Consider the following 26,006-nt stretch of genomic DNA (forward strand, 5'->3'; position numbering starts at 1 on the left):
TCCAAGTGACAGTGTTATGAACTTTGAGGTACAGTTTCATATAAACACATAATTTCTTCTTTTAGACAGGATTTACAACTGATTTTATTGAAGTGCCTTGCTTCTTTATTTACAAATTTATACCAGTTATATAAAATAGATATACTTGAGAAATTGGGTGAATTCAAGTAACTTTTGTATAGCTTATTTTTTTCACTTTTGAAAATGTAGGATTTATTGTAATAATGACAACTAAGGTTTAATAATTGTACTAACATATAAATGACCAGAGAAGTTGCCTTTCTAAATTGGTAACAAGGAAACTTGACTTCCACTGCCTGCTCGAAAACACATTTTGGTTTCTTGCCACCACTACTTACCACCATTTACTGTGTACTTTAAGGCCTCCCATCCACAGTAGCTTTGGTTATTCGCTATGGCTACCAGTTTGGATCCTGAGCACCTGTATCATGGTGTAAGGTTGAGAATTACGTTTTTACTACCCCAAGCCGTTCTTGGAGTAGATGGTATTGTTTTTTTCTCCCAAGGCTCTGTCATTCAAGTAGATGATATTTTAATCAAATTGTGAATTTCATCAGCCTTGACAGTATTGATTAACAGGTCCTAAATGTACAGTTTTATTCTTGAGTAAAAGTTATTTGTATTTTTTAATGGGGTTATTACCACTACCTTCCCCACACACTCAGGAAAAAAGTAAACATAAAACCTACGTGGAAATACCAAAAAGAAGTAGTATTACTTGAGATTTTCATTATTTTACTTTTATCTACTGAACTTTGTCTTCTGAATTCTCTGCATGAAATGTCTGTTCTTTTTCTTTAGGAAATAGATAGGCTGGCCTATTCCTTTGTAAGCTTTTGACAGTTTGATGTGGCAGTTACTACTTTTTAACCAATAGGATGATTTCTAGAGAATATATTTGACATTATGTTTTTGTAATTTAAAAAGGCAAAACTGGCTGGGGGCAGTGGCTCAGGCCTGTAATCCCAGCACTTTGGGAGGCTGCAGCAGGCAGATCACCTGAGGTCAGGAGTTCGACACCAGCCTGGCCAATATGGTAAAACCATGTCTCTACTAAAAATACAAAAATTAGCCTGGTATGGTGGTGCACACCTGTAATCTCAGTACTGGGGAGGCTGAGGCATGAGAATAGCTTGAACCCGGGAAGCAGAGGTTGCAGTGAGCCGAGATCATGCCACTGCACTCCAGCCTGGGCGATAAAGCAAGACTCTGTCTCAAAAAAAAAAGGCCTATCTTAGTAATTTAACTTTTTTTTTAGCCGACTATATTAAAATGGCAAAGAGGGTGAGATACTGAGACAGGTCCTCAGTTTCAACAACTTCTTTTTCTAAATGGTAAAAATAAACATTTATCACAATACAATATGAATTAAAGAAAAAACAGCAATTATACATAAAATTTAAAAAACAGTATATTGAACATTATTTTATGTTTTCCCTTTGGGAAACCTCTTTGGGGTTCCATTAAAATGCTTTTGGTTGCTGCCAAAGAAAAGGAATTTCAAACTGGCTTAAAACTACAGAGATTTACTGATTTGATAGAAAAGTCTGGAAATAGTATCCCTTTTAGTTGTTTGTTCAGCCTATAACCTTACTGATTCTCCCGGCTTTGTCTCCTCTCTGTGTGAGGTACCTCCTCTTGTTGATTTCCTTTTGGGTTGCAAGATTACCACCAGGAGCAATGAAGGCCACATGCTTTGTTTACATCCTTGGGGAGAGAGGGTTACTTCCCACAGCAGTGGTTCAGATGCCCTGCGCTTTTCTCTGACTAGACCACCCTTGACCTGATTGCAATAATGAGAGGGATGTGATTAACTGACTTGGATCACATTGTTCTCCTTGCCACCACCACAACTCCCACCTCCAGCAGAGAATAGGTTTAGTGTATCTAAACCATATGGCTACTATACAGTGGGGAAAAGGTGTTTTTAGGGAGAGACGCCACCTAGGCAGTCAGACAGTATCTGCTGCTGGTACAGATTTAGATAGTGATGAAATTAAATAGAAATAAAAGTAAGAGAAGGTAAGGGCTAGAAAGAATGAATTAAGATACAAATTTAGTGGTAGAAACACTATGCCATATACAGTTATGACTTGCTGATTTAAATCCAAGAAATGTGTTATTAATGATGCATAAAAATCAAACTAAAATTTTAAAAAGAAAAATCTTCTTATAGTTCATTTAAAAGACCCATTATATCAAAGCCATTGCTCAGAGGTATTATTATGGACTTGGAATGCTGGCCTAATTGTATAGTGATAGATTTTGAAACAAGACCTTCTTGTAAATAGGTTACAACAGAGCACAGATTAGGAAGCCTCTGGGATCCCAAATGGTTTCTCTAAAGCTTTTTAGAAAGTCGACTCTAGGCAGTAGGAACCAGGGCTTTTAGTTAGTACAGAAAGATAGAGACAACATGAAATAGATTTTTGTTACAGTTATTTTACTGTTGACTTTGGTTTGTAGGAGAGGAAAAATATCTTTTTCCTTCTACTCTTTTTGGTCCTTGATTGGGTCTCTAACAAAGGATAGATTAACAAGAGAAAAGCTTACAAATTTATTTAATGTAAGTTTTAAGTGACAAAGGAGCCTTCATAAGGAAATGAAAACCCAAATAAACAGTTAAACCTGAGCGTTTTTATACTAGGTTTGAGGAAGAGTGCAAAGTCGTTGAAGAATGTGATAGGACAGATAGGAGCTAAGAGCAGTAAACTGGAGGAAACTTAGCAAGATTCATCAGCAGAGGTTCATTCAGATTCCTTTTGGTGTCCCTCTCTCTTCAGAAATGAGGATTCTCCTTTCCTCTGGGTATAGGGAGGTCACCTCTCACCTGAGGGGCTTATGACCTCCTTCAGGTGAAGGTCAGAAAATCCTTCCTTTGGGAGGCCAAGGTGGGTGGATCACCTGAGGTCAGGAGTTCAAGACCAGCCTGGCCAACATGGCGAAATCCCATCTCTCCTAAAAGTATAGAAAAATTAGTTGGGTGTGGTGGTGGGCGCCTGTAATCTCAGCTACTCAGGAGGCTGAGGCAGGAGAGTCGCTTGAACCCAGGAGGCAGAGGCTGCAGAGAACCAAGATCATGCCACTGCACTCCAGCCTGGGTGACAGAGCAAGGCTCCATCTCAAAAAAAAAAAAGAAAAAGAAAAAGAAAGAAAATCCTTCCTGAATTTTATGACCTGCTTCAGTGGAGAAGGGGGTGGGGGAGATCAAAGTGACCCTCCTGCTTCTGCTGTTTTCTCAGATTCCTTCAGCTTAAAGTATTCAGTACATCAAGGTGCCATATTTTAGTTTAGCACGTCCAGAGCCCCATTACTGGTATCTCTTAGATGTGGTTCATCTCTGCCCCTATGAAATTCCTGTGCATTCTTTGCCCTGCCACTGGGGGAAGCACAGTTCCTTCCCCATATAGCTCTCTGCTTTTTGTCTGTTGGTTTTGATTTTTCACTCTCACTCTCAGCCATTGCATCTTTCTCAGGCTTGAATCAAGGCATCACTAATCCCAAATGTCCCCCAGTTGCCGGAAATACATAACATCCTCCTTAATTGGTCTTGCCAGCATCCGTTCTTTAAGGTTTGAGATGAGGGAGGTGGTGATAGCACCCTCGTCCATCCTACCACACCTTTTTGCAGGAGAGAGGGTTTGGAGTACAGTACTTCCTCTAAAGAAATTCTTTACAGATCCCTTTTCTTTCTAACCCCCTTCTCATATTAAAAAAGAAGAAATTTCTTGACGTGCTTGAGGGCGTTCCAGAGTTGTGTAGCAGGATCATCAGCCATTTGCTTTCTAAATTACGCAAATGATGATCTGTCTTATAAATCTTGGAATCTTTTATGTGTTTCATGCTTCATTGGTACCTCAGTCAAAAAAAAAATTTTTTTTTTTAAAAAGGGTGGAGGGTAAGGTGTCATCTTTTGAGCTTTTTAAAATAAATATTAGAAAGGGCTTTTTGGTCATTAGGATTTTTCCAAACATAAAAAAACCATGATGAATCACAGTTTGACAAAGTATTTTAACTGTCTGGATGGAAGATTATATTCAGTTAGAGGAAATGGAAACAAGTGGTTGTCCAACATTTGTCAGAATTATTGTAACCATAAAAGTCATCCATAAAAAGTAATCCAGTTGATTTTGTTTCCATTTTAGTAATATATTTAGGTCAAATCAGACAAGGTGGTGCAGCGTTTGATATAAAGGCTTGATATCACGTGAACATCCTGCTTTGGAGATTTGTGTACCATTCTTTCTAGAGATTGTAATTTATCTTCTAGGACTTATTTTTGCGATCTTATTTCAGATTTTTTATTTCCTGCAGTTCTTGTTTTTTGATTTTGTTTATACTGTACAAATCCATTTTTCTCCTGTGGTTTAATAGTCATACATTCTCTTACTCTTAAGGTGATTGCCTTTAACTTAAGGCACTTACTGTCTTAGTTTGAGCATCTCTGTGCCCTCCCACTGCCCCACGTGAGCGGGGCAGGTTTATTTGGGACATGATCGCAGGAAGTATAGTGAAAGACTAGGGAGAATGAGGCAAGGAAGGGAGAAAAACCAGTGAAGTGTTCTAAGTATCACTGTGGGCCACTGGGGCTCAGTCTCCCTGAGGAACCATGAAGAGAGGCGTCAGGAGCCCAGCAAAGGGAGGCTGAGGTGTTACTTCCACCCCGCAAGAGGTATCACTTCCCCCTTGGGGATGTATCAGAAAAGCCCCCAGCAGAACAGCAGAGCCCCCTGCAGCATAGGCTGGAGGTAGGGCAGGAGCAACTGGCACAGGAACTGTCTTCCACTGCTGCACTGAAGCCCGGTTGAGGGGACATGCCATGCATGCGGCCACAGGCCTCAGCTGTAGGGTTTGTTTATTTACCTCCCTTGATTATGTAAACATCTTCCCTTTCTTCACACAAGCACTTTGGCACATTCCCACATTTCTCTGGTCTCTCCCCATTCTGTCCCCTGCTAAATAATTTTGGGGTTGTTGTGGACATGCTTTATCTTTTGGTCTTTGATTTTTTTTTTTTTTTTTTTTTTTTGAGACGGAGTCTCGCTCTGTCTCCCAGGCTGGAGTGCAGTGGCCGGATCTCAGCTCACTGCAAGCTCCGCCTCCCGGGTTCACGCCATTCTCCTGCCTCAGCCTCCCGAGTAGCTGGGACTACAGGCGCCAGCCACCTCGCCCGGCTAGTTTTTTGTATTTTTAGTAGAGACGGGGTTTCACCGCGTTAGCCAGGATGTTCTCGATCTCCTGACCTCGTGATCCGCCCGCCTCGGCCTCCCAAAGTGCTGGGATTACAGGCTTGAGCCACCGCGCCCGGCCGCAGTCTTTGATTTTTTTAAATAACGTTGAGCTTTTCTTAATCATTCTTACTGCCTATATCTCTGGCACTATCTGGTTTTTTTTTTTTTTTCCATCATATATGCTTCCTCTAAGAGGTTTTTATGGTTAAGTGTCTGAGACCTTGAACACTTGGAAATACCCTGTTGTGCCCTCAAATTTAAATGGCAGTGAGCTGGACATAAAGCTGTAGGCTTAAAGGTAATTCATTGAGTTTTATGATAAAGAACAAATTTTTTTCTTTTTCTTTTTTTTTTTTTTTTTTATTTGAGACAGAGTCTCTCACCCTTTTGCCCGCGCCGGAGTGCAGTGGCACAATCACAGCTCACTGCAGCCTCAACCTTCCAGGCTCAAGCAGTCCTCCCACCTCAGTCACCTGAGTAGCTGGGACTACAGGCATGCGCCACCACGCCTGGCTGGTTTTTGTATTTTTTGAAGAGATGGGGTTTTGCCATGTTGCCCAGGCTGGTCTCGAACTCCTGCGCTCAAGCGATTCACCTGCCTTGGCTTCTGAAAGTGCTGGAATTATAGGTGTGAGCCACCGTGCCCAGCACAGTTTCTTAAAATATAATTACATAATGTTTTTTTTTAAATTTGCGGTTGAGGTAAATGTTACAGCTCAAGTAAATATAAGTGTATTTATCAGTATGCTAATGTGATCTCTTCAGTTTTATTTTCCCAGACATTCTGAGAAGATCTCAGGGTGTCTTTGTCTCTCTCTTTCTGCATTTTGAATAATTCATTTATTATTTGGATTAAAACCTGTTTTTAGGCCAGGCACAGTCACTCACACCTGTAATCCCAGCACTCTGGGAGGCTGAGGCAGGCAGATTGCTGGAGCCCAGGAGTTTGAGACCAGCCTGGGCAACATTGGGAGACCCCATCTCTACAAAAAAACAAATAAACAAACAAACAAAAAACAAAGAATTAGCTGTGCATGATGACATGCTCCTGTAGTCCTAGTTACTCAAGAGGCTGAGGGGTAAGGGGTCATCTTTTGAGCTTTTTAAAATAAATATTAGAAAGGGCTTTTTGGTCATATATCACGCCCCAGTGATATATAGATATATAGACTATTTTTGGCTCTAGAGTGTCTTAGCCCAGACATATCTTGAGTCTTAGTAGAAAACTTTTATACCAGAGGGATCTGTAAGGAAGCAGTAATGTTAAGAAAACATGCTTTGATTTCAGGAAATCCTCTTGACCCCCAGGATGATTTTCCCTTGTTGCTTACATGCCTGCTTTTATCACCATGCTACCTGAATCAATAGCTAATAATTTATAAAACTGCTTCTTCTAAGAGGTTTCTGCTTATTTTTAGTCTTTGATATTATCAGCCTAAAATGACAGTTGATGGTTAAAATATTGTCAATGGATACAGTATGGGTGGGTAAAATTATGTAGTTAAACAGGGTAAAACTAAGTTTCCCCCACCTCTCTCTCTCTCCCTCTCTCTCTCTCTCTATATATATGTGTGTGTGTGTGTGTGTGTGTGTATAACTCTCGGTATTGGCTTTCGAAATTATGTTCCTTAGGATCGCTGGTATTCTACTGAAATAAAATAATACAATTTATTTAAAAAGTGAATCGAATGAGCAAATTATGATTTTTTCTCATAAATTTTTCTTAAATCCTTGCTGAAAGAAATTAAGCAAATGACAAATTTTTCTGAAATCTGCACTGAAAGAAATTAAGAAGCAAATTAACAAGAAGAATTTGGCAACAACCTCTAATTTTAGTTTACTATTCTCTCTAGCCTTTATAATGGAATTAAATCAGTATTTTATGGTATTCCAAAAAGAATGTGTATGGTTTTGAGGGTACTTTGACAGTTGAACACATTTGAGAACCACTGTTTTTGGTAAAAATGAAAATAGAGTTTATATGTTGAAAAGTAAAGAAGAGTGGTACAAAGATGAGTTCGACATTTATTCACATAAAAGTTGTTTTGAGTGGATAAAAGTTGCCCCCATTCTGCATGAGATTGTGTTATTAATGTAAATGTAATATGTTAATGTAAATAACTTGATTGATTGATTGATTGATTTATTGACTGTGAACTTACAGGAGCCCAGGCTTGTGTGCTCGTGTTTTCTACCACAGATAGGGAATCTTTTGAAGCAGTTTCCAGTTGGAGAGAGAAAGTAGTAGCTGAAGTGGGAGATATACCAACTGTACTTGTACAAAACAAGATTGATCTCTTGGATGATTCTTGTATAAAGAAGTAAGACGGCTACTTTTGGGGGAGGAGGGACAGTAATTCTATAAACTTAAGACATTTTAATTTTTGCATAGTTTTACAGGATCTAGGAAAAATTCTATACTTTCATTTTGAAGGCTTTAATTACTTAAATATTTTAATTTACTTAAAATTTCTATGAGCTATTCTGTGTGATTGGTTTGGCTTAAAAAATTCATTCTGATTCCTAAGTAGAGAAAATTAAAGGAATAAAATTTGAAGGCTCTTTTAGAATTTCTTGTCTTTGCACAAGAAATCTAATTCTTCATGTTAAGTCAAACCTTAATATACTTAGAATGTTAAGAAAAGCATCCCTAGATTTTGTAATATCCAGAATAAGTAGCTATTCTTGTTGATGAATTTTAATTAAGGGTTCAGATTCATATTGTTTTGTATATTCAGAACTCTTATGCTCAAATTTGTGAGCAGATAATTTCTGTTTATAAATATTTACTCATTGCATTATTAATATTTTTGCTAGCTTTGAAAATATTTGCTTGGTTTTTACCTTTTTTTTAAGTCTTCTTATGTTAGTTATCTGTTACTGTATAACAAATTAACCCAAAACTTAGTATCTTAAAACAACAGACATCTATTACATCACAGTTTCTGTAGGTCAGGAATTTGGGAGTGGCTTAGCTGGTGGTTTTTCATGAAGCTGCAGTCGAGATGTTGGCTAGGCCTCTTCTCACAGAAAGGCTTCACTGGTGCTGCACCATCCATTTCTATGATGGCTTATTCACTTGGCAGGAAGCCTTAGTTCCTTGTCAGATGGGCCTCTCCTGTTCTCACAACACGGCAGCTGTTTCTGCCAGAGTGGGTGATCCAAGAGAGAGCAAGACAGAAGCCCAGTGTTTCTTATGGCCCAGTCTTAGAAGTCACATACTGTCCCTTGTATGTTAGTGGACGCCCAGACCAACCTTGATTACAGTGTCGGAGGAGACTACCCAAGGGGCTGAAGACCAGAAGCCAGGGGAATAGCGGGAGCCTATGGGGTATGTTTACAACTCTCTAATGACATTAATATCAGGAGTCCACAACCAGGACTCCTGATAAAACTAAAATTAGGAGTACAATTTGGAGATACAGTCATTAATATAGTGACTTCGGATTTAGGCAGCAAAATTGTTTCATGGCCAGTAAGAATAAAATAAGTAATTCACTATAAGATTTTTAGAATTTAACTACAGGTGTTCTTAGGAGGAGAGAAAATTAATTCAAATATTATATAAAGAAAAGTGATATTTTCTTATTTTAGGGCTAGAGATTAATGACTTTATAGAAAAGTCTTCTGTGTACACATACGGTATAATAGTTGGTGTTTATTTCTCAAGAGTAGTGAAGACTAAAATCAGTTCAGGCACTAAGTGAAAACATAGCTTTCAACTGATTTTACTTAATTGGGCATTGATATCAAGCTCCTTTAAAAAGAAATATGAAAATTTTCTAAAAGATCTGATCCCCCTTCCCTGCCAAACTGTATTCAGTACATGTAATTAAAAGTGATTTAAAAAACAAGCTATCAGAAGGCACCTTTGTAAAGTATTTTTTTTTAATTGATGTGCAGTGAGGAAGCTGAGGCACTGGCAAAAAGGTTAAAGTTAAGGTTCTACAGAACATCAGTGAAAGAAGATCTAAATGTGAATGAAGGTAAATTACCTTTTAAGGATACATATTGCAAAAAAAATTTTATTCTTGCGCTTTTAAAATTGTGTTGTTTAGAAATTATATTTATAATGAGAACAAGTTTTTTTGTCACCTAACATTAAGTAGAATTCAAAGGCATTCTACTTTTTTTCATTAGTGCTTAATTATTTACTAATGCCCTTGAATACTTTTTATCCTGGTGAGGTTTTCCATTTTATTATTATCTTTGAAAAATGTAAGCTATGTATGTAGAGTATATGCAGTGTATGTAGAGTATATGCATATGTGGTTTTGATGCCTACCTGTTAAAAATAACTCAGTTGTTTTAGAACTCCACGGTAGTCGATATTCCACTAGGTAGTTACAATGACTTTAATTTGTTTAATAGTATTTCCTAGTTTAAGAAAGTGAAATTAGAGAAAGATGATCAGTTATTTTTCTCATTCTAGAATTGCCAATTATTTAGACTGCAACTAGATATTCTCTTGGATGTCTGTTTTGGATACTTTTCTTCACATAAAGAAAGTAGACATCTTTTCAAGACTGAGTCTGTTTAGTGTTGTTTAATATTAATCACTATTCAGATACTTAGAAGAGCCAATCACTACAAGTATTATTTCACTCATTTACTAATAAAATACCATTACACATTTGTTAATGTTATCATTGTACTCAGATACTGCCCAAATAATTTTTAAAAGTTGAATTTTTAACTAGATTGTATGCTCCTAATTCTAACTTTAAATTTGTTTAGTAAGTATAAATATTATAAATGATGTGAAATAACAGATTTACATGCATAAATCATTGACCTGGTTCTGGATGTTTTCTTTTTATTCCAGTTTTTAAGTATTTGGCTGAAAAATACCTTCAGAAACTCAAACAACAAATAGCTGAGGATCCAGAGCTAATGCATTCAAGTAGTAACAAAATTGGTAAGCACCTAGGACATTTTAGCCCATGTTTACTTGGTAAGGTTGTTTTCCATTCATTATTATTATATTTACTTTAAAAAATACATATAATATGCTAATTTCTTTCAGAAATGTGATTTAAAAGTGATTATTAGACTGATAACTCTGATTATTAAACTGATAAGTGTCAGGTCTCTTGTTAAAAGGTATATTGCGTTCATGGGGTTTTTTTTTGCCATTGAATTTTATAAATCCATTTGATAGATTAAACACAGCAGAGATAAAGACTTTTTGTAAAGATCTGTCCTGTATATAAAGGAGCTTTATAACACTTATTCTTCTGAATCTATACTTATACCGGCTCTTACCTTTTCCTTTTCTTACCATCTTGCTTACTACCCATTACTAATTTTGCTTTTTCTTATGTTAAATGCTAGCCAAACTTTAGCATTCCCTGAAGAACAAGTGTGTTGTATTCTCTTACACAATAACTGCCTGACCATGTCTCTCTTCTTGCTTTGGATTCCAGGAAAATGAGAGACAAAGTTGCTGGTTCTAAATCTTTTGTATAGTCTCTTAAGGAATTCATATCTGTATTCTGTCCCCCTTCAGTACATACATAGAAACAAACACATTATTTTCTAGACCTGTTTTAACTTAGATTTTTCCTGGATTCTGGCTTTTTTTTTTTTTTTCCCTTCTGACTTCGCCATTTTCATTGCAAAATTTCTTGCCATCAGAGACCTTAAATGCTTTGTGAACACAGGACACTTACAGTAAGCCTCTACCTGGTGTGGTCTCCTTGGCCCCACTCTTGTCTTCCTCATATCTACTGATTAATGCTTTATCTAATAAGACTTATTGTGGAACAAAGTAAATGCAGATTCTCTTCATTCCAACATTTAAAGATGGTTTTGCCCTTCCTTCTGTGCAGCCTCCTGCCACACCATTATATATATGTACACCATTTACTGGTTCTCTCAGAGGTCTTGATCTTTTCTGAGTATGCCCCATGCTTTCTTGCTTCTTCACTTTTGGTCATTTTTTTTTCTTCTATTGAGAATGACCTTTTTCCCATCTTCTGTCGAAGGAACACTTCATTCCTCAAGGCCTTTCTAGAAAGTTCTCAATTGTGTATCTGCCTGCCTGAAGAACACACAGCCTCCATACTTTTTCTTTCTTTCTTTCTTTTTTTAATTAAAGAAACACGCTCTCACTGTGTTGCCCAGGCTGGTTTTGAACTCCTGGGCTCAAGTGATCCTCCTGCCTCGCCTTCCCAAAGTGTTGGGATTATAGGTGTGAGCCACTGCCCAGCCTCCATCTTCTAAAAGAATAGACATCTAAGTCCAGGGCATTGCCAAGTGCCCAGTTCTACCTTCTTCATGTAGTTTTTCCTTTCTTATGTATCAGATGCAATCTGTCCTTCCTTTGAACCTTCTGTAAGATTTTGTCTCTTTTATGACACTTAACACATAATTTCTTATGGCATTACTTGTTTACTGTCTTGTCTTATTACATTGTAAACTTCTTGTAGGTGAGAATTGGTCTTAGTCACCTTTGTATCCCTGACAGTATCTTTGGCCCAGAATTTTGTGTGTCATGGATGCTAAATCATTCATAAATTGGAGATTTCATTTTGTGAATACCACAGTTCAAAATGGAAACTATAAAGTTATCTTTTAGCTACTCATCACTTTTATCTGTGGGCCACTTTTTCACTGTTTTAGCACAAGTAGGAAAAACCTATCTTACTAGTATTAACACAGAATCTCACAAATAGCTGGGTGTGGTTGCTCATGCCTATAATCCCAGCTATTTGGGAGGTTGAAGCAGGAGGACTGCTTGAGGCCAAGAGTTTGAGACCAGCTTAGACAACATAGCAATATCCTCTCTCTTAAAAAAAAAGGAAAAATTAGCTGATGGCACATTCCCATGCCTGTAGTCCCAGTTACCCAGGAGGCTGAGGCAAGACTGCTGGAGCCCAGGAGTTGAAGGGTGCAATGAGCTATGATTGCACCACTGCACTCCAGCCTGGTGACAGAGCAAGACCCCGTCTCTTAAATTAAAACACACACACCCCTCACAAATACTGTTGTTACTGTTGTTAACTAAAAGTTAGGTATTCTTGAGGAAGTGATGTGAAGTTAATAAGTTATTAAAATTATCGCATTTGCCGGGCGCAGTGGCTTACGCCTGTAATCCTAGCACACCTGTAATCCCAGATGGGTGGATTGCCTGAGCTCAGTAGTTTGAGACCAGCCTAGGCAACATAGTGAAACCCTGTCTCTACTATAAAATACAAAAAATTAGCCAGGCGTGACGGTGGATGACTGTAGTCCCAGCTACTCGGGAGGCTGAGGCGAGAATCACTTGAGCTGAAATCACGCGACTGCACTCCAGCCAGGCGACAGAGCGAGACTCCATCTCCAAAAAATAAATAAATAAAATTATTGTATTTACTGATTTCAAATGTCAAAGATAAATTGTTAGTCAAAAGATGCAGAACATTGTGTAGAATATGCCACAACTTAGGTAGAAAAGAGAATATATATGCATTTTAGCTTATATATGCATAAATTGTATCTGGAGGGATAAGTAGGAAGAGTAATAACATGCGTACCTTAGGAGGAAAACTGGCAAGGGGTGAAAATCTGGGTGAAAAAGAGCCCTAATGTGACCACTTTTATAGCCTTGGAACTTTGTACCATGTGTATTAGCTATTAAAACAAAAGCCTTCAAATCATAAATCTGTGTCCATTGATGTATGAATGGATAAGCAAAATGTAGTATATACATGCAATGGAATATTATTCACCGTTAAAAAGGAAGGAAATGCTTCAGGTTCTAACGTCGGATGAACCTTGAAGACATTATGCTAAATGAAATAAGTCAGTCACAAAAAGACACTATTATTCCATTTATGTAAGGTAGAGTAGTTAAAATCATAAGAGACAGAACATAGAAGGGTGGTTGCTAAGGTCTGCAGGGAGGGGGAATGGGAGTTACTGTTTAATGGGTATGGAGTTTCAGTTTTAAAGATGAAGAATTATGGAGATGGACAGGGGTGATCGTTCCACAACATTACAGATGTATTTAATACCACTGAACCGTATGCCTAAAAATGGTTAAGATGGTAAATTTGGTTGGATTTTACTGCAATTGTAAAGATACTGTAAATACTTGAAAATATTACTTTTACTAACAAGCTGGATGCAACAGGTAACTCTGAGGCGTGTCAGTGGCAATCACTGTTTTCCTTCAATTTATACAGGTGTGTTTAATACATCTGGTGGAAGTCACTCGGGTCAGAATTCAAGTACCCTCAATGGTGGAGATGTCATCAATCTTAGACCCAACAAACAAAGGACCAAGAAAAACAGAAATCCTTTTAGCAGCTGTAGCATACCCTAAGATGTTTTGGGTGGAAAATAATTGAATTACATTGTGCAGTTCATTAAGAAACCCATCCAGCTGTCATGGTATGTTACAAGGTTTTCAGCAGACTGCACCTAATGGCTCCCTGAAAGTGACAGACTTAAATATTGCTCTGCAGTGCTTTTCAGAATGTAGAGTGAGACCTCTGGTGGAAAAATTATTGCCCTGTGGACTCCTTTAATTTTTTTTACATTAGACGAAGCTTCTCCTATTTTTAAACGAATGCTATAAGAAATTTCAAACACAGGTTTTGCTGAATTTTAAATGCTGGAAAACATAAATGAAATGCCTAAATATATTGTTACAGATTTTAATACTATGGATCAAGGAAGGATAGCATTCTTTTCCTGAAATTGATCATCTAGCTTTTCTGCGAAATAATATTGAATCTGAATACTTTCACAAAATAATACTGAAAGGTAAACCCTAAATCTTGCCAGCCTGCATTAGTATTTCGGCATTGGTACTTGTGCAATATCTGTGTAATGTAGAATGTGAGTTGTGCATGCAGATGTCTGGTACTGGAGTAAGCTGAAGGTATGTGCAGTATTTAAGAAAATGTACATTCTAATTCACTTATAAAACCATTTACATATTGTGTATATGTTTTTATTTTCAAATGAGAAACTCTAGACATATATTTTGCAAAATGAGCTTGGGTTTAAAAAGCGCTTTGTGCCAAAAATATCATACCTAATTTTTATAGTGCTTTACTATCAGAATTTATAGTTTATTATATCTTTTAAAAGCAGTAAGCAGTTTCCGTCTGACAGCATAGATAAAAGAGGAGTATAGGAATTTGAATGCTAGAGCATCTCCCAGGTGAGCCTTATTGCAAAATCTTTTTGGTATAGTCACCCATAAGCATGGTGAGCTCCTGCTGTCATAAGGTCAGCCAAAGCCCCTTAAGAAGGTATACAGCACATCTGCAATCATTCAGGAGGTCCTGTGAAGTGTGGTGATGCATCTAACACCTTTTGCTGCTCACTGAGAACCCAGCTTTGAACTTACAAGATTATACTAACCATTTTTAAAGTGCACAAAAATATTATTATTAGTCTTAACTAAAATTACAGATTTTATAATGCCCTGCAACTCTAAACCATCCTTTTGTTTACACATTTTTGTATGGTATTTTAAGATTATCACTTCAAAATTTCTATAACCTTCAGTTTGTATAGCACTTTCTCAGGAGCTGTCAGTCCCACATACAAAATCATTTCTTTTACAAAATGATTTAACATGGAATCATGTGTCAGAGCATAAATTTTGTCACTTGGGACAGTAGCTTTCCAGCTAAGATAATTGCGTGAACTCTGTGAAAACTGATTATCACTCATCAATGGCTTTATTTTTAACCTATAAATAACCCCTTTCAATATACCTGGTTTTTACAGCATTTCAAAATATGTAAAAATAACTTTTCTTGGAAAATGTGTCATGAAGTCATTTTTCATTATTTGTACTAAAAAATGTTTTACGTACGCCTTTCGTGTTTCTCTTGTTTTTTGTTTTTTAAGTCTTCCATCTGCACTCTCCTCGTCCTCCAAATGTTGAGAAAATCAAATTTCCTGGGTGTGTCCTTGTTAAGTGATCAAAAGTAAATGTTCTCTTTGCCATTTTAGATTGAAAAATAAAAAAACTAAAAAGAGTAAATTTCGCTTTTCATTATATTGAAATGATCTGGCATTATCTATTTCACAGTAATATAAAATGTTTATTCTTATGTCACCAGTTGTCACCACTCCCATTGCTGACAATGACATAGGTTTTGGGGGCAAAACTCAGTTCCTAACAGTGGATACTGCTAATGAGTCATCTTTTCTACTCTCTTCAAATTGTCTCTTTAATTTTTGCACAAAATAATATTTTACAGTAAATAGTCTTTTGGTCTTTATTGGCAGAAAAATCACTTGTTATATGTGTTCTAGTTGTTTTTCATATTAGTTGTGTGGCTAAAGGCATGTTACCTATATTTAAAAAAGTAATCTCTGAGGATAGTTGCAGTTCCTGTAATATTTGCAATATAATTTTATGTACTTAGTTTTATCTTTTTTAAAATAAGAACTGAAGAGAGATCTTTGTTACATATTTGAATTTTTAATTTGCACTGCCGTATTTTAAAACTAACCATAATTAGTCATTTAAAATAATTAAGTAGTCCTGAAAGTCAGCCATATGTTAATTTCTCAATTTAATCAATTCTTAAAGCTTTCAAAAATTGACATTTTTTTTCCAAGACCCTTCATTCTCTTAAATAACTTTAATTATTTTATGAAACCATGTATACTGAAGAAAAACTTTTCCAAGATTCCAGGTGATTGTGCATTTGTGCTCTAATCTACTTTTTTAACATTACGGCTAATCTTTTGCATAGACACATTGCTGTGGAATAATTGCAGTATTTCCAAGTTCCTCAGGTTTCCCTTTCCTTTTCCAGTCTCTATGAATTAAATAGTATACAGAATAACCCACATAAGGCAATATAGTTAAATAAAACCAGGTTAAATGATTTCCTTTGTATCTGCCCAAAGTTGATAGCACACATGTATTTTTTCAAAATAAAGCTAAAACTACCAAAAAGAGGATGAAAGCTTTCCTCATTATGGAGTGAAGTTTTAGGTGGTTGCTTTAGAAGTTGGCAGTGCAGTGCTCAGAAAGAACTCTCAACATGTACTCCTTGGACCTGTGAGTTTTAGGAAATTGGACCTTTTCTGAAGATCTTAGAATAGGGAGTTGGCCTTAGGACCTAGTGTCCCAACTTAGTATTGGACCTTTTTAATATAAGATATTGTTAATTATTAGCATCCTTTTCAAAACCTTTGGAATAGTTACTGGTAACCTGATAAAATGTTCCCATTAATCTGTCATTAGTCTGTCTGTTTCTCTGAAAACAAAATGAACTGATGAGGTGAAAGCTTGTTCCACGTGACACCTACCTAATGAACAGGACTTACTCAGTTTTAACTGTTAAGAATGTCATGTGTACTATTGTCACTCCTTACGTTTTCAGCTATAAAACATGTAAGTCTATCATCATACAGATGAATTCATTTGCTAACAAAATATTTAAAACCGGCAGTAGACTCTGAAATATTCAATCATAAAACTCCTGGCTAACTGGATGATTTGGCTATAATAATCTTCATTAGGTGGTACTTCTTTTCATCTCTCTCTCAAAATATCTACAGTAGGATGTTAGTAAATGGTCTTTTAAAAATAAAAATTTGGGATAAAAGGAAAACTGAATTCCTTCTATATTTTTGTTACTAATAAATAATGCTTTTGTAAATTTGAATGGAAAACCACTTGTATGGATTGCTATTTGGTTGCAGTTATACTCTGGAGCTTAATTTAAAACACACTACTCAATAAAAATTTCATGAAGGATGAATTCCAATAATCAAAAAATAAATGCATTTCAAAGCTAAAATTTTGTGTGATATGTATGATTGTATCAACAGTGTGGAACTAAATAGTAAAATATATAATGCAACTTCTTTAAAGATCAAAGCAACCTAAAATTATTTCATATTTCAGATACTCTGCCAATAGTTAATAACCTCATTATATTGAAAGCACTGCTAACAAGAAATGGCAGGAGGGCTACCCTAAAATTGTTTATTATATGCTGGGAATGGTATGGAATTGAGATAGGGCAAAACATACTCTATATGCACTTACAGTCTATATAAAAGACAATAGTTTAAATGAGGGTAAAAATGTGACTCAGGAGATTGATCATCATTTGAAAATAAATTATACTCCCATTCTTATAAATAAAAATACATGTTAAGAATCAACACATTGGCCAGGCGTGGTGGCTCATGCCTGTAATCCCTGCACTTTGGGAGGCTAAGGCAGGCGGATCACAAGGTCAGGAGTTCGAGACCAGCCTGGCTAATATGGTGAAACCCTGTCTCTACTAAAAATACAAAAATTTAGCCAGGCATGGTGGCGTGCGCCTGTAGTCCCATCTACTTGGGAGGCTGAGGCAGGAGAATTGCTTGAACCTGGGAGGTGGAGGTTGCAGTGAGCTGAGATCGTGCCACTGCACTCCAGCCTGGGCAACAGAGCAAGACTCTGTTTCAAAAAAAACAAAAAGAAACCTCATGAAGTAAACGAAACAAACTATAGAAACTGCCTCCCTAAAATGTATTCGACACTAAACGTCTACAAAATGTTTGTTCCCTTTCCTTCACAGTCTCTTTTCTCTAACTCATACTCCACAGTGTTCCTTGCTACAGTGGATATGTCTTCTACTTGTCAGATAGCCTGGGTGACAGAGTGAGACTCAAAAAAAACAAAACAAAAAAAAACTGGAGATTCCCTGCCCTTTAGATGTGGCTCTAGGTACAGAATGCTGGAGACACTGCAAACCAGGGACCCCAAGCAGCTTGGAAATGTGGATCATAGCTCTTCAAGTCTGTGATCAGAAATTAATGACCTCCAAAAAAAAACTCCATTGCAAAAAAAATGGGAAAAACAATGCTAAGAATACCAAGGTCAAGGAGGCAGAACCAGAATAATTTGTGGTAGAAAAAGTCCTGGGCTGATGTGGAAGCCATGGGAAGCAGGGAGCAGTAGTAGTTCCCAGAGTGGAAGGGATTTACGAATGCTGACAATACTTGAGAACTTGAAGAAAACCTGACTATCCATTTCTTAATTTTCAAAAAGCTGGTCAAGAAAAAAATGATGCACACAAAAAAATCATCTCACAGCCTGATGACAGCAAATCAGAGTCTGCTAACAAACCAAGTGGCTTTGCCATAGATAGAATTAATGTTTCCCATGAAATGGAAAGATTTAAATAAGGCAGAGTTGGAGCTGGCAAAGGAAGTAACACAAATGTCTTCAGATTTTAACTGCTTTTTATAAAGAGACTAACTTGGCATTTTTGTAGAGAAAAAGAAGTTCAATATTGCTTGCATTGAGAGAGAGAGACATATATAAAATCAGTTTGGATCCTGATTTGGTTTTTCAGTGTGAAGAATACCTACATTGAAATAAAAATTGATGTGTTCATTTCAAAATAGTATCTAGGGAAGTTGTTGCGTTTATATCAACAGGACTAGTTACTTTAAACAAATAAGTGTTCTCTAGTTGCTTCACTTTATCACAGATAAAAGAAGAATCAACACACTGGTCAACCTTTTTAGTAAACAAAATGCAAACTAAGTGTTAATGCTCAGTGCTGGAAAGAGTTCAGTGAAATAGCTATATTTTATTTACTGAAAAAAGTATAAATTGCTATAACCTTTGTACAAAAAATTTTTAATAAGTGTGTGAGGCCATGAAAATGTCTATACCCTTTGATCCAATATAATTCACTGCTGGGCCTTTATACAGAGAAAATTGAAAACAAAAGAAGGAAAAAGCCCTGCGTACAAAAATATGTTGCAGTAATAGCAACAAGCTGGAAGCAACCTAAATGTCCGTAAGATGGGAATGGATAAAGAAAGATATAACTACACAAAATAGAGCTCATTAAGTTGACAAGCAGGCTTTATATCAGCATCTAACTTTTTTAAAAAGGCAAGTTACAATATAGGAATTCTAGAGAATTGATGCATTTGAGAAAAGATGAAGCAGATATATAATTGTTCACAGTGGCAAATTATAGGTGGTTTTCTCACATTTTATGTCATAGTTTCTTGTATATCAAAAAATACATTCATATTATGAGACACAGGAATCTTTACATCCAAAATAATTTGATATAGATGCCTTAACATTGAGGAATGAGACAACTTTGGAAAGACTGTTGTTTTGTGATTCCTTTTTATCCCTCTAAGCACAGTGCTTTGTTAACACTGTGTGTAGTAAATGTGTGTGCTGCTTAAGGTAAAGAATTTCTAGTCAACTAAATGCCCAAGGTGACTGCGTGATTCCACGCCAAAGCACAGGAAAAAGCAGTGATGCTTTTGCCCCTAGCTGAACACTTGTTTTCCCCCACAAACTGTATTCATCCACAGAATAGTGAAATATGCTAGATCCTAGTACAAGATGAGAATTCAATCTAAAAAATCTCTAGATAGATAATTAAAATATTGCTAGTTTTGTTATTCACAAAACTGAAGATACTTGATGGAATATTTTCCTCATCTGAAACAACTGTCAGTATCAACTAAGTGGTTATATCTAACATAAAGAACTAGTTATCAATTAAAATAGTATTTTATCATTTTTACACCATGTGTATTGTGTAAATGCTGTTGGGTTTGAAGACTAATTGAATTTGCTTTCAGCATTTTGTTGCAGAGTTTTGGTACCAGCTCCTTTAGAATGCTCTAATAGCTTGATGGCCTTGTCAGAGTTTTCAATATTTCTAAGCAGAGTCTCTAATCTTCTCTTAATTTTCTTCTGATCTTCAAGAGCACAGCCAATTACTATGGATTGAAACTTCTGATCAACCGGCCCATGTGGCACCTCAGATGAACATGCACTGTAGAGCGACATTAAATGACTCTTGGCATTTCCCAAATCATCCAGAAACTTATTGACCACCTCATCAATAATCCTTGTGGCATGCTTTAGGGATTCTTGCTGCTGGGGGTTTCTAATTGTTTCTACTGACACTTCAACGGTGAGAGTTCTTCCCATCAAACGGTTTGCAGTCAGATTTAATTCTTCTCTTTCTCCTAAAATGTCAATCAATATGAGACATAAACTTATCTGTGTCAAGAACATTAAGGCATTTGTGACTAAATGTATTAAGTATCTGCTATGAAATTTTTTTAAAGATACAAGCTAAAATTATAGCATGTAAGATTAACTGATGAAATGTATTAGATTACAGAGAGAGGTTGTAGAATACCATTTCCTGACAATCTTTATATATGGGATACTAGATGACTTCTCAAATTGGCATGTTTGCAAAAGTTTGGGTAGGTATGCATTTGTAACTGGGATGGAGATCAAGTCTTAACCCTTTGAGCAGTAAGCACATATAGGATTTATGTTGGGTACAGCTCCAGAGATCAGATGTCCCAGATCTCTCCATAACGACATGTGCATTTATCAGAATACACTGCCCCAAATTTTGGTTGAGAAAATATAGCCATGATAGAAGATAAGCTGGCATCAATACTAGGCACTGACTTCATGCTTCTCCAGATAGAAACAGGACAGTGGTCTAAAGTCTTGACCGGCATGAGGAGCTCTATCAACATTTCATTATTTATATGAAAAAGTCAGCAATCTCCTGCTTCTGTAACTTCCTAATTCATTGATCTTTGGGCAGGACAGTGTAGAGACTAGATCATGGCCTACCATAGATGTGTAACAGTTTTGATCTGGATTTAGATTGCTTACTTATCTCACCAGTCACTTGGCCCAGTAACATGTGGCCTGTGTGGCACCAAAGGAGCCCAAGTAGGAAGTCCAGTGCCAATAAAAAGAAAATCACAAGTGACCTATTCCTACCTATTACATGTTCTTCACATGAAAATGACAGCACAGGCTAGGCGTGATGTCACATGCCTGTAATCCCAGCACTTTGGGAGGCCGAGGCAGGCAAAATCACCTGAGGTCAGGAGTTCGAGACCAGCTTGGCCAACATGGTGAAACCCTGTCTTTACTAAAAATACAAAAATTAGCCAGGTGTGGTGGCAGGCGCCTATAATCCCAGCTACTCAGGAGACTGAGGCAGGAGAATCACTTGAACCCGGGAGGCGGAGGTTGCAGTGAGCCAAGGTCGTGCCACTGCACTCCAGCCTGGGTGACGAGTGAAACTCCATCTCATAAAAAGAAAAAAGAAAATGACAGCACATTTTTACATTCATGCCTTTTACTGGTCCTACAAGTTTCCTCATTTTCTCTGCATTTTGTCCCTCTCTTTATGTTGTACCTCAATTCATCTTTTTTTTTTTTTTTTTGGTCTCTACTTCTCTGCTTCCATTCTCACCCTTTTTCCTCTGTGTTTTTTAATCTCTTGCAGTCCAGTAACTTGTGAAGAACTGAAGTTAGGAGTGTGAACCTGGGATAAAACACATGGCCTTACTGCTTGGGGCCAGCTCTTCTGAGCTTGCAGGCTTTTTCCTATCTCTCCCAGCCATGGCTTGGGGTAGAGAGCATGCTGGAAGAAATCTCTGAGTAAGTGGCTGCTATAATAAACTGACAGCTGCAGCTGCTCTCTGTGGCTCACATTAAATGCTGTGGCCTAGTATACGCATACCGAAAGTCAAGCAAAAATTGACCCACACTTATCATAAACTCTTTAAAGGAGTGTAAAAGACGAGCCCCTTCTGTGGAGATGGCTCTCACCGTCACTGATCTGCCTCATGTCCTGGCTATTTTGGATACTGTGGATCATTTCCAGAAGGATTTCTTTCTCTTGCTCAACAGCAGTTGCTGCTTCTCTCAAAGCTTCAACCCTATAGAAATTGGGAAAACAAAACGGTTATTGTATGCAGGATGTTCTTCCTATTAATTTTATCTCTCATTCAACCCAAATCAAGTTTAAAGATCACCAAACTTTTCAAAACTTCTTCATTTCTGCTTTAAAATTCTTTCATTTTTCTATTTTTTATCCACTTGCCTTTCTCCTATTTTCCTTCCAGCTCATGAGGCAATTCTATTTAGTGTTTATCTAATTAATAGTATTTGTTTTTACAAGATCTGTATTATTTGTATATTTTGAATTTATATCTCATTCTGTTTTTATTTTTTCACTTAGCATCCAGGATCCTATGTGTACTTTTTTTTTTTTTTTTGGAGACAGTCTTGCTTTGTCCCCCAGGCTGGAGCACAGTGGCACGATCTCACTGCAACTTCTACCTCCTGCGTTCAACTGATTCTCATGCCTCAGCCTCCGGGCCCAGCTAATTTTTGTAATTTTAGTAGAGACGGGGTTTCGCCATGTTGGCCAGGCTGGTCTCAAACTGCTGGCCTCAAGTGATCTGCCCACCGCAGCCTCCCAAAGTGCTGGAATTACAGGTGTGAGCCATCACACCCAGCCCCCTATGTGTACTTTTAATCAGTTGGTGCTACATATTTTATAATACTCCATGTGTATACCTACCTGCTTTTCCTTCTCCACTCTCCCAGAGATGGACACTCAGGTTGTCTACCAACTTCTTATTACTACAAATAACACTTCTATGAATACATCTCCCCTTTGGATCTTGGTGAGGATTTCCTTAGGACATATACCAGGACAGAATTGCTGAGATAAAGGGTATGTGTACTCCGCTTTTGACTTAGTACTATGATTATTCTGCAGAATACCTGTACCTGTCCATTCTCCACAGCAAAGCACAGGAGTCCCCATATCCCTACCAACACTCCGCATTTGCCAACTTTCTATTTGCTGCCAGTGTAGTAGAAGTATGTCAGGTTAACCTGCGTTTTCCTAATAATTTCAGACATCTCTTTGTATCCTTGTTAGCCTATTCATAGACTTTTCCTATTTTGTTTTTCTATTTTTAAACAGGAGTTACTGTCCCCTTGCTGATTTGTATACTCAAGAAATTCTTGTTGGTTACAGACATTGCAGCCATCTCTCATCCTCTCTTATATGAACCACGTCTGGGATGTCTGGCACTAAAGAGAGACTCTTATTTTGATGTGATCCAATTCATCTTTTTTTTTTTTTTTTTTTTTGCCTTATAGCTTATGCTTTTGAAGTTTTGACCTAAGGTCTTCCCCCTACCCCTTGGTCATATTTTCCTATATTTTCTCTTATTAACTTTATAGTTCTACCTTCCTTATGTCTTTAATCCACCTAGAATCAACCCTTGTATGTAGTTAGTTAAGAATGTTGTTTTTTTTCAAATAGCCATTTTCCCCAACATTATTTACCAAACAATCCATCTTTCCCCTAGCGAATGCGTATTAAGTTTCTCTCTAAAATCTCTATCCCATGCATTAGTGTATTTAACTGTTCTTATACTAGTGCCCAGTTTTGTTTTGTTTGTTTATAGCACTAGCCTTGTACTATACTTTAATATTTGATAGAACATGCCCCTCAATCTTCTTTAAAGATAACTTAACTATTTATGGACTTTTACTTCTCCATATAAATTCTAGGGTACGTTTATTGTGTTTCTCAAAAAATGAGAGAAATTCGACATCTTTATAACGTCATTCTGTTTAAGGGCATGATATATGTCTCTTCATTTATTCAGATCTTCTATAGAGTTCTCATGTATTCTTCATAGTAGTCTTTGTAGATATTGTTGCTCTTGTGAATTTGTATTTTCTAGTTGATTTTTACTGGTTTGAGAAGTGTTGTCTTTGTAGGTTTATCTTGTCACTGGCGACCTTGATTTACATGTATTCATTTTAGTGTTCAGTCTGTTGATTCTGTTGGTTCTTCTAGGTAAATGATCATATCCATATCATCCATAGTTTTTATTTCCTCCTTCCCAATCCTATTACTTTTCTATTACTTTTTTTTTTTTAAGAAAAGGTCCTTCAGTACTGTATTAAACAGTGGCAATGATGGGGGTATCTTTGTCTTTTCCCAAATTTAAGGGAAAGTCTCTGTGGCTTTTTTGTGTAAAACCCTCATCAAACTATAGAAGCGCTACTTTCCCCACTTCACTCAACTGCACACACATGCACTCACACTATACATACACATAATTGTGCCCAGTCACTAAAAAACTAAGCTGGGGAATCATGAGAGCAAAATAAAAATATACATATTGTATATTTAACATGTTGTATACTTCCAGGGTACCTTATTATTATGAATTACAGTAAGTTGCCAACTTTTGCAAAATGAAATAGTGACAGACCTATTCCCAGTATTTGGATGGTCTTAGAAGTTCATGAGAGATCTAATCCTAACTGCTGTCTTAAGTGTGCACAGAAAGAACAACTTCACCAATGTTTTAGCATGTTCAATTCCATAAAAGGATCTTCCCCCTACCCCAAGCACACACGTGCCTTTTCCCCTTCGGTTACCCACCTGTTATACCCCAAAATAGTACTGACAGGCTGTAACATCACAGGATATCTTTATTCTTCAAGATATTAAATATATGTCAAAGTCTGTGTTTATAAGAGCCACTAAAAGCAAAGAACTGGGAAGAATCTCATGTGACAAATTTGGCTAGAGAACACAATCAAAATACAATATTCTACAAAGTAACAGTAATGCAAGTATCAGGCCCTATTCCAGGACCATTCACTATTTACTTAAACATTTTACATTAGCAATCTCTCAGAAAGATAAACTAGGGCCCAGAACATAGGAAAGAGACTGAGTTGGCACTAAATATTTATGCTAAAAGCACAAACCATGACTCCAATATTTAGACAAATGACACAGGTGAATCATTTGATTGGTAAATGAGAAGATGCTGAAAGAAGAGATTAATTTTTCAACACTTCTTCGGCTGGTATTCAATTGTAAGATGATAAGAGAGAACAACACTATTCTGAAAAGGAAGGTTTCATTTACGAGTTACAGCAATAAGTTCATGTTCTTAACAAAATAGATAAAAAAAGACATTCTAGAAAAAAATAATAAGCCTATCATTCATATGAAAAAATATTTTATCATTAAATGACACCAAATAATTAGATGGAACTGCTAAATTTTGTGTTTTTGGGACCCCCCCCCAACCCCACAAGGCTTTTTAAAATACATAATAGAAATTACCAGGGCATTATCCCTGTGAAAACCAGATTTTATCATTTATAGACCTTCTTATATACATTTTTATGTATACTTTTTTCATTTCATGCAAAGGTAAAATGTCATTCCCAGAATGTAAAGATCTCAGGGTTTATTTGGCAACATGGGCTTTTCATGTCCGATTCCCTCTTCAGGTAGCATTCTTTCTCCCTGACCCTTGTCTACTGGGTGATTCCTTTTCAAAACCCAATCACTGGCAGGAATTGTTTCCTTAGCTTCCCCTATCCCCTCCCTTAAGGCAATTCATGCTCCCTTTGGCCCTGGTACATCCATTTACTCTCTGGACTACCTCATATTTTACATTTTTTCTTTTAAAAAGCTGAACCTAGAGCTCTACTTAATTTAAGTAATGTTTGTATTGTTCATCAGCTATTGCTATCCTTAAACTCATATACATGTCTTTTGTCTACAATTTTTCCATTAGTTCTAGAAAATTCTTGGCCGTTGTATCTTTGAATATTCCCTGTCTCCCATTCTATTATTTTCTTCTGGAACTCTGGTTAGAGAAATGTTGGACCATCTCACTTTATCCTTCATGTTTCTTAATATCTCATCTGACAACACTTTTCTTGGCGGAGAGGGGCAGTTCTGTTTTTACTAACAGATCCTGGAAGCAGCTACACGTCCAAATTGGGAAAGAACTTTTCCTCACATCAAGGCTGGCCTGGGCTGTGCTCCTGTAAAACTCTCTGCATGAAATCACAACTAAGCAGGCTTTGACAAAAAGACATTTTAGAGTACTCAATAGGAAGACAAAACCGGAGCGCATGCATCC

At 36.9% G+C, this 26,006-nt stretch overlaps 2 protein-coding genes across 7 annotated transcripts in view; one reads left to right on the top strand and one right to left on the bottom strand.

Annotated features, from left to right (window-relative positions):
* RAB23 (RAB23, member RAS oncogene family) overlaps positions 1-17,017 on the top strand; it is a 35,178-nt gene extending 18,161 nt beyond the window's left edge. For 4 of the 5 annotated variants that reach the window (XM_015136550.3, XM_015136548.3, XM_015136549.3 and 1 more), the window contains exons 4-7: positions 7,417-7,573; positions 9,156-9,238; positions 10,078-10,170; positions 13,421-17,017. In XM_015136550.3, the coding sequence (XP_014992036.1) occupies positions 7,417-7,573; positions 9,156-9,238; positions 10,078-10,170; positions 13,421-13,560 (473 nt within the window). In that variant the 3' untranslated portion in view covers positions 13,561-17,017. 5 annotated transcript variants of the gene reach the window in all.
* Positions 17,018-19,000: 1,983 nt separating this feature from the next.
* BAG2 (BAG cochaperone 2) overlaps positions 19,001-26,006 on the bottom strand; it is a 406,790-nt gene continuing 399,784 nt past the window's right edge. Inside the window, 2 exon segments of one of the 2 annotated variants that reach the window (NM_001260703.1) lie at positions 19,001-20,225; positions 21,850-21,959. In NM_001260703.1, coding sequence (NP_001247632.1) covers positions 19,813-20,225; positions 21,850-21,959 — 523 coding nt within the window. In that variant the 3' untranslated portion in view covers positions 19,001-19,812. 2 annotated transcript variants of the gene reach the window in all.

The sequence above is a fragment of the Macaca mulatta genome, chromosome 4 (genome assembly GCF_049350105.2).
Source record: "Macaca mulatta isolate MMU2019108-1 chromosome 4, T2T-MMU8v2.0, whole genome shotgun sequence".
NCBI classification, from domain to species: domain Eukaryota; kingdom Metazoa; phylum Chordata; class Mammalia; order Primates; family Cercopithecidae; genus Macaca; species Macaca mulatta.